Here is a 9,700-nt window from a genome sequence, read left to right on the forward strand (position 1 = left end):
CGATTAACTGTTTGAATTAAAGTATTGATCATGTGAAACTCATGGGAATTCTGAGGAATGAATTGCCACTTGTCTAAAACAGTTAAAATGGATTCTGTCATTCTTTAAATGCCTTTCTGATGTAAACTGCTTCTGACTGGATCGCTGACCTCAAGGCAGTTTTGATGGTGTAGTCTTCCCAGCCTCCTTAGATGCTCTGTGTAGCTAGGAGAGTACTTGTTTGGTAACCATTTACTTTGACAAGTAGGATGCCACTTCCCTTTCTGTTTGCATGATGTGAGAGACTGCACATTTGCCCAAATGCTTGGGAATTCATTATTACTCAGGCTAATTGCCATTTGGTTACACAGCTGCTGTTTAAAATGTGCCATTTCATTTCACCATTGAGTACTTTTTAACTTCTCATAGAAACATTTAGACTTGATGTCACTTTACCAAATAATTTTCTTTTATTTAGGTTTGTTTTTGAAACAGTGTCTGTGTATTCTAGTCTGTTTTTGAACTTTTTCTGGTCACAGCCTCCCAAGGGCTGGTATTGCAGTTGTAAAGTAACAAATGATTTTTTTAATATGTTCAAGAGATAATTGTAATAATTGTTTGAAGGGAGAGAGTTCAAAATTAACTTTGATTTATGTACATGTGATATTTGAAGCCATGAAACCTATGATTAAAGTTGAATTTGAGCAGTAAATTAAATTGACTTCTGTTTAGTGATTTTACAGTTATTGCAAAACGGATCCTTAAAAAAAATAACTTGAAATAAGGAAAAGAAAAAACTACGTGTGATTTTAAGATCATAGATTCTCAACCTGGAATCTATACAAGTCATGCAGCCTTTCTAGGTTTCTGTTACCTTGTTTTGTTTCACTTTGAACTTATTAGGTTTTTGTGTTTCCTCATGGCATTGTCATCCAGCTGCGTCATTCATTGTTCCTTTTGTTTCCTGTCATCACCATCCCTCCTGTCTTGACCAGCTGGTTCCTTTCTTCCCCAAGTTAGTACTTGCTTCTGCTTTCTAATCACGTAGTACATTACCCTGTTTCCCACAGCCTTTGAGCTCTCCTCTTTTCCTAGTTTCGTGGTGCACACCCCTACACACACATAGATACAAACACACACACACACACGTTGATAGACATCTAAACTCGTTCCATTTCCTATCCGTTGTAAATAGTGAAGCTATGAACATGAATGTGGTGCATTGCCATGCCCTTATCTTGAAAATGAGATTTGAGTAGGTTATCTCCACTGTACTTTGTCTCTGAAATGCTAAGATCTAAAATAACTGCTGTTTGGAATCAAGAGAAATGGACGATGAGGATGAATGATACTATAGTGGAAAATCTATCATTGATAACTAGACAAAGAAAGCACTGTAGGGCAAGACTTTCCTCAGTTTTTGGGGTCAAATAAACAGTAGGGAAATATGTAAAGAAAAATGTAGTTTTTCATGACCACCTACACGTATCTTCCTGTCCATTCCTATACGTGCAATTTCTGCACAGTTAAAATTTCCCTATTGAAGCCTCTTTTAAAAGCTCATGATACATAAAGAAATTTGAAATAATACAGCTCTATTTTTCCTGAAACAAACCTTACCCATTTAAGAACAGATCAAGAAATAGAAATTTTCTGCATACTGCCTCTCTAAGACACACACACGTACACAAACACACACACACACACACCATATGTGTTTCATATAATATTGTCACGGCCCACCTCGTCCAGCAAGGATGACACGACCACCGGAGCTCTTCTCACTGCAGTTTATTCCAGGACCTTATTCACAGCAATCTATCTCCTTCTCCTTCTCTTTCCCTCTCTCTCTTTCCCCTCTTTCCTTCCTCTCTCTCCGGGCAAACCTCTCCCAGCCCTTAAGTAGGCATGGGCTGTCAACCCCAAACTGCCAGGTGGGCACTGCCCATAGGTTCACGCATATGCAGGCAGCTGATAATCATTGCGTGATATCATAGCATAGGTCAGACTTTAGCCATAGGAGTTGATTATACATCTCCATCAGGTGTGGCTCTATGCTGCTCGCTACATAATATTATTGCTTAAGAGGTGATATTTGATCTTTAAATTTGGCTGGAAAACTAGTATTTGTTAGGCACATTAATTTTGAAATAAATGTGTCAATGTGCTGCCTGTTTTAATATTAAGACTGTAGAGTCCATCTTTTATAATTAGTTTACTCTTCAAGTATTTCTAGTGTAATGACTAGGGTTACTGGGTCTGCAGAGGTAAGACAGGTCTTTAAGGAGCTCAAAGTCATATGTGGGTATTAGGAAGGGGAGGGTCATAGATAAGACATGAAAACATGCAGTTGTAATTACAGATATACTATTTTCTACATAGAGATAGCAAATGGCTTAAGTGGAAAAAAAATATAACATTAACCCCAGCAGTCAGAATGTTTATTCTTCTAGGTCCATCGAGTTGTCAAGCAGTAAAAGCTATGATGCCTCAGATTGCACTTGTTTTTCCCATGTAATTGTTTTCTCAATTCAAAAGAGAAATTGATACTTGGCTATTGGTTCACTTACTGTAATCTAGAAATTTCCAGTTTGAAAGGGGTGGTAAATGCAAAGTTTGAATCTGCCTTTTTATATATGAAAAGATTTACATTTTTTTTTAATCTCTTTCAGTCTGTAAGATGATGCCCAGTCTTACCTTTTCTTTTCCAGAAACGTTACCTACAAACATTCTGTTAAAAAAAAAAAAAAGCCATGGTAATAGGTGCTAGGATTATGAGAAACTTTCTCCATCTTTTGCTTATCTTGTGGAAGGTAAGGAATGGCAGGCAACTCATAACACATGTATGTCATCAACTTTCTAACAGTGGGAGAACATACGGTAGACTTGATCACTCGAGAGTTGTGGCTCAGTGTCTTTCCACAGAAGACATGGAAGAAAGCAGTTGCCTGATCCACAAAATTTTACAGCCATAAAATTTGGTTCCTTTTTTGAGGCAATAGACTATTTTCCATTTTCCAGTGCTGTGCCTTTAATATGGAAATGAGGTCTAACTGCAAAGCCCAGGCTGACCTGAAGCTTGAAGTTCAGCTGCCTCAGCCTCACAGGTCCTAGTCTTGCAAGCTCTACCCACATAGCCAGCTCTTCCCTAAGGCTCTAAGAGTAACCAAGCAGATTCCTGTCCTTCAGTACAAAAAGTTACAACTTTAAGGGGAGATTTTTGAAACCTTTTATGTTGAAAAATATTATACATCATATTGTTTATTTTTTTTCTCCTCCCAAATTCCTCTTAGAACCTCCCCAACTCCCTACCCGTCCAACTTGATTTTCCTCCCTCCTCTCTCTCCCCTTAAAAAGTCAACAACAACAACAAAAAAAAAAAACAAAATAGAAACATACACAAAAATAAAAAATAAATAATACAAAATACAAAAAAAAATGCCCAAACAGGCAAAATGAGACAAAAAGTCTACAAAAAATACTGAGTTCATATTTATTGGACAGCTACTCTTAGGCATAGTGCCTGCCCTGAAGTGTGGTTAATAGACCTACTGAGACTTCATTGGAATCAAATTGTTGTTTCCTTTTTCAGTGGGTATTGAATGCAGATAGCTTCTTGGTTAGGGTGAGAGCACGTGTGCATTCCTCCCTCGTTGCTGGGACCCCATCTGACTTAACCCTTGCAGAATGTGTGTGTGCTGCCACCTTCTCCGTGACTTCATGTGTGCAAGCATCCTGCTGTGTCTGGAAGTCATTCATCACCTCTGGCTCTTAGCAATCTTTCTGCCTCCTCTTCTGCATAGATCTAAGGGAACATTTTTTACTTCAAAAGTCAAAATAAGAAATTCTTGAGCCAGGCGATGGTGGCGCACGCCTTTAATCCCAGCACTCGGAAGGCAGAGGCAGGCGGATCTCTGTGAGTTCGAGACCAGCCTGGTCTACAGAGCTAGTTCCAGGACAGGCTCCAAAGCCACAGAGAAACCCTGTCTCGAAAAACCAAAAAAAAAAAAAAAAAAAAAAAAAGAAAAGAAACATAAAGTGTGTGTTTCTGCATGGAACTTCTTATGTTTGCTCATGTGGCAGTTATACTAAACACAAAATGTGTGTACGCGTGCGTGCGTGTGTGTGTGTGTGTGTGTGTGTGTGTGTGTTGCAGGGAGGCTGCTTGTTCTTTCTAGCTTAGACCCAAAATAATCACACAGAAACCATATTATTTAAATCACTGCTTGGCACATTAGCTCTAGCTTCTTATTGGCTAACTCTTACATCTTAATTTAACCCATTTCCATTAATCTGTGTACCACCACGTGGCTGTGGCTTATCGGCTAAAGTTCTCAGCTTCCTTCTCACGTGGTGGCTCCAAGGCTTCTCACTAACTCTGCCTTCCTCCTCCCATGCTATAGGTCAAGCCAGTTCTTTATTCATTAACCAGTAAAAGCAACACCATGTGTGTAAACAAATATGCAAACTGTTCTCCATGACAGGTGCCTTACATCACATATTTGAGAGTCACATTCAGATGTGACTGTCCTTTCCCACTGTTTTTTTGTCTTTCTGGGTCTGGGTTACCTCACTCAATATGCTCTTTTCTAGATCCATCATTTGCCTGCAAATTTCAAGATGTCATTATTTTTTATCACTGTGTGATACTCCATTGTGTAAATGTACCACCTTTTCCTTATCCATTCTTCAGTTGAGGGGCATCTAGGTAGTTTCCACGTTCTGGCTATGACAAACAATGCTACTATGAACATAGTTGACCACATGTCCTTGTGGTAGGATTGAGCATCCTTTGGGTATATACCCCAAAGTGGTATTGCTGGATCTTAGATTGTTTCCTAATTTTCTGAGAAATTGCCATACTGATTTCCAAAGCAGCGGGTCCATAGATTTTTACACCTTCATAATCCACCTTCACGGGAGCAACTGCTTCTTTCTTTGCATGTGCACGTCATGTGAACACTCACCCACAGTTCTCAGTTGTCTGCTTCTAATCATAACTAAATTCCTAATGCGTATGATTTCATCAGTCCCGATAGGTATGTTCTTCCTCTTCGCTGCCTTATCCGTCTTCAACCTCTCTCCTGTTGATAGCTTCTGATTTCAATTTTCTTTTCATCAAACTAGCCCAAGTGCCTCAGCTCTGTTTCTCCAGCTTAGCGTTGCTGGAGGAAAATCACAGAAGCAGCAGTGAGCTCTTCACATTCTCCATCACCAGCTCCCACTGAGCACCTTTGTGCTCTCTTTTTCTAGTCCTTTCTTTTCCTTGGAAGCTGTTTTAGGCCTTCCTCCCTGTCGACACATCCCCAGCTTTCCATGTCTTCATCACATCACCTGGCACTTCATTCACAGAGAAAACGGAAATTCTCAGGTGAGACACCCGACAATATCTATCAGGAAACTATAAACACGTACCTGTACCCATTCTGGTTTTGGCTTATTTTAACTGGCTTTGTTGGAAAGGGACCCAGAAGGAGTAGAAAACACACACCTTTAGGAACTGTCTAGGAATAGTCAGGGTTACTATTGCTGTGGTGTAAAAGGATGACCAAAGTTGGAGAGGGAAAGGGTTAATTTTGCTTATACTTCCACATCGCTGTTCATCACTGAAGGAAGTCGGGGTGGGAACTCACACAGGGCAGGAACCTGGAGGCTCGATCAGATGCAGAGGCCATGGAAGGATGCTACTTACTTTATTGCTTGCTCCCCATGGCTTGTTCAGTCTCCTTTCTTACAGAACACAGGACCAGCAGCCCAGGGGTGAACTCACACAATGGACTGGTCCCTTCAACATCAATCACTATTTAAGAAAATGTCCTACAGGCTTGCCTACAACCCAATCCTTTGTTGTTGTTTGTTTGTTTTGGTTTTTCAAGCCATGTTTTCTCTGTGTAGCTTTGGAGTCTGCCCTGGCACTAGCTCTATAGACCAGGCTGGCCTTGAACTTACAGAGACCTGCTTTCCTCTCCCTCCTGAGTGTGTGATTAAAGGAGTGCACCACCACCCCTCAGCAGCCTACAACCCAATCTTATGGAGCCATTTTCTCAATTGAGGTTCCCTCCTCTGAGGTGACCCCAGTTTGGGTTAAGTTGGCATAAAAACTAGCCCGGACAACAACCAAGTATATATATATATATATATATATATATATATATATATATATAATAAAAGAACATGAAACACTGAGGTAAGGGCTAATCTTTGGACTGTAGTAAATTGTTTTTAATACATCTGTGTGCCCACTGAGGGGGGGGAAGGAAGAAGAAAACTGCCTTGTTGTATATAAAATACCACAAAATGGGATGGGCATTTATATAGCTCAGTTGGTAGAATATTAACCTTGTATGCAGGAACCCCTGGTTCAATTCCTAGCATGATATAAACTGGGCATCATGGTAAATCCAAGCACTGTGGACGTGGAATCAGGAGAAGAAGCCTAAGTTCACCCTTAGAAAAATACTGAGTTCAGGGCTGGAGAGATGGCTCAGTGGTTAAGAGCATTGGCTGCTCTTCCAAAGGTCCTGAGTTCAATTCCCAGCAACCACATGGTGGCTCACAACCATCTGTAAGGAGGTCTGGCACCCTCTTCTGGCCTTCAGGCATACAGACAGAATATTGTATACGTAATAAATAAATAAATATTTTTTAAAAAAAAGAAAAATACTGAGCTCAAAGTCAGCAATGGGATTATACATGAGAACCTATGTTAGAATAATGATGATGATGATGGTGATGATGGTATATAATAATACTGGTTGGTGGTGGTGGTGGTGTATAACTTTAATCCCAGCAGTCAGTAGCTAAAAAGAGGCTAGTCTGAACCTCATAGCATATTCCAGGCCAATTATGACTATATAATGAAACCCTGTCTCAAAACCAATAATAATAATAATAATAATAGTAATAGTAATAGTGACATAATACACACTCTGATACGTTTGTTTTAGTGTCCACTTCTCCGTCTTCTGTCCCTGCCATTGATTCCTTGCAGAATTTTGCTGCTTTTTTCCTCAGTTCTATCCTGTTTACTGCTTATGTCCTTAGAGTGACATTTCCTATTGGTCCTGACTCTCACATCTGCTATCCTTTTGTTTCTTTGATATTCCTGCAGGTTCCTCGGACGTGTTATCTTTACCAATCCTTTAAATGTTTGTTCCTCATGTTTATGTTCCTCTGGATTATGTCATAGTCTCTGTGCAGTTAGAAACTAGAGATTTGTCTGTGATCCTTCAGGAAGTCAAAGCCAAGAGGAAGCAGTATAAACATATAAATGTATAGTTAATGAGCATCATTATGTGTTGTGAATTCTGTAAGCACTTGACGTGTATTGTTTGATATAAACTTTACAAGAATTCCATGAGGTAAACACTGATGTTTAGACAAATGTTATATTTTAAGTTACTCACTTGTTGGAACTAAAATTTTGGAAGCCACCTTCCTAAATCACAGAACTTTACCCTCTCCCAAGACAGCTATATGATTGATAGTGTTTAGAAGGATGATGCATGCTTTGGCAGAACGGAGTCTTCTTTTAGGATATAGGTATTAAATGACGTACAGGATGATCCCCTGGGAAGTACAGAGCATTCTCAACTAAAGCCTATAATGAGCTCAGTAGCCTTCCATTCTCACGAGGAACTCCAGTGTAGGAGGCCATGGTGTTCAACCAAACAAAACACTGTTTTCAGATTTTCCACAATTGTGCCTTTCAAACAGCTCTTGATGGAAATTTGGAGCCTACTATTTCAGTGTTGTATTTTCTGTTTTGTGTTTTCAAGAGGGAATAAATTGTGGTACTCATCTCTGCATGTACAGTATCTAGCCAAACCAGTCCATGGTAATAATTAGTTTTGGATTTATTGTACAAACAATCTTGTAAATTCAAGATGACCTATCTTTGAGTAACAATTATAAATAAGTAATTTGGACATGTTTTAGTTTAGTTATAAGGTCATTTCATAGCTTAGCAGAAAAATTCAATACAGAATTTGGTCTACTATGTTCACTTTGAAATGTGTAATTCTTCCTTTGATTTATAGACATATGAGGAAGATCGAAGAAACAACTCGGAACTTCAAATCCGATGTCAGCGCCTGGCCTTGGAATTGGCAGACACCAAACAGTTAGTTCAGCAAGGCGACTACCGTCAAGAGAACTATGACAAAGTCAAGAGGTGAGGTGGCCATGGGTTTCACTTTAGTGCTCACCACAGTCACCTGAATTTGTGTCCCCCTCAGAGCTCTTTCTCCATCGCCTTCTTCATTGGTGGACATGAGCTGCAGTTTTATGTCGGCATTCTTTGGTTTTATAGAAGTTGCCACCACCCTTTAAGACGTAAGAGAAGATAGAATCTCTGTTAAATGCCTCATGAATATGTGCCAGGTGTTATCTGATGAATTTCATGTAATGTCAGCTTAAGTGTTTAAATTTTCTCCAGTGGTTTTTAGCTGCCCCTTTCACTCTTAGAAACAACACGTGGTAAGCGCTCTCCGAGCTACTGCTGCCGAGCACCTGGGGAAATCTCCCTCTACCTAGAATGGACCTCTCTAGCCTTCTGTATTTAATGAGCTTCTCTGATGTGTCCCTTGGTAAATCTCATTTAAACCTGAGTTTTGTCGTGTAGATTAGCCAAAGGAGACCAGGTGGTAGGGGTGCACACCTTTAATCCCAGCACTCACAGGCACTTCTCCAAGGCCAGCCTGGTCTACACAGTTGAGTTCACAGATGGCCAGTTCACAGAGAAACTCTGTCTCTAAAAGACAGAACAACAACAAAAAAGATTAACTTTAGGACGATTGTCACATTTTAGAGTAAGTACTGTATCCTTGCAGATAGGGTGGATTCATTTTACTTGTTCATTTGTTATATCTGCTATAGCTAGGATTCTTGAAATTCGGTAGTGTCAATGAATCGTAGAATGTTGTAAGTGAATTTACAAAAACTTAGGAAATATATTGGTATTTCTATTCCCGCTTTGACTGGTATGTGGTATGTAATAGTATTTATTGTTATTCCCTAATATGGTAAATATTTGATCTTGAAATTAGCTATATTCAGTGAGCGCCTGAGTAAAGCTGAATTTTGAAAGAAACATTTACTTATTTATCTACTTGTGTTTTGTTTTGTTTTTCTTTTTTTTTTTTTGGTTTTTGGTTTTTTTTGTTTGTTTGTTTGTTTTTTCAAGACAGGGTTTCTCTGTGGCTTTGGAGCGTGTCCTGGAACTAGCTCTTGTAGATCAGGCTGGACTCGAACTCACAGAGATCTGCCTGCCTCTGCCTCCTGAGTACTGCAATTAAAGGCATGTGCCACCCAACAGAAATATTTTATTTATTAATTAAGTTTTTATTAGCATATATTAATACATAACGATGGGTTTCATTATGACATTTTCATACACACACACACATATATATTTATATATATAAAACATATTTTGATCATATGCATCCCTTACCACACTCTATTGTCCCCTTCCACTCCCTCTGAACCTCCTTTCCCTCCAACTGTTCGCCAAGAAATGGGGCCAGGATTTATCCCTAGTGCTTGAACTGGGATTTTGGAACCCATTCTTTTTGGAAGGATACCTTGCTTAGCTGAGATATAGGAAGAAGGGCCTTAGTCCTGCCTCAAAGTTGACTCCCCTTGGGAAGAAGCCTTACCCTTTCTGGAAGTGGATGGGGGACTGGGGTGGGGGGAAGGCGGGGGGAAGGCGGGGGGAAGG

The 9,700-nt window shown here is 39.7% G+C and overlaps 1 protein-coding gene across 6 annotated transcripts in view; it reads left to right on the top strand.

Annotated features, from left to right (window-relative positions):
• The window catches only part of Pibf1 (progesterone immunomodulatory binding factor 1), a 161,362-nt gene that overhangs the window by 26,080 nt on the left and 125,582 nt on the right, over nt 1-9,700 (top strand). For all 6 annotated transcript variants that reach the window (XR_007592168.1, XM_050144590.1, XM_050144594.1 and 3 more), the window contains one exon: nt 8,019-8,152. Coding sequence is in view for 5 of the 6 variants with exons in the window: in XM_050144590.1 (XP_050000547.1) it covers nt 8,019-8,152 (134 nt within the window). In the remaining variant the exon portion in view is untranslated. The remainder of the gene's footprint in view (nt 1-8,018; nt 8,153-9,700) is intronic.

The sequence above is a fragment of the Alexandromys fortis genome, unplaced genomic scaffold (genome assembly GCF_014885135.2).
Source record: "Alexandromys fortis isolate MF-2015 unplaced genomic scaffold, M_Fortis_MF-2015_v1.1 scaffold_43, whole genome shotgun sequence".
Classification (NCBI taxonomy): domain Eukaryota; kingdom Metazoa; phylum Chordata; class Mammalia; order Rodentia; family Cricetidae; genus Alexandromys; species Alexandromys fortis.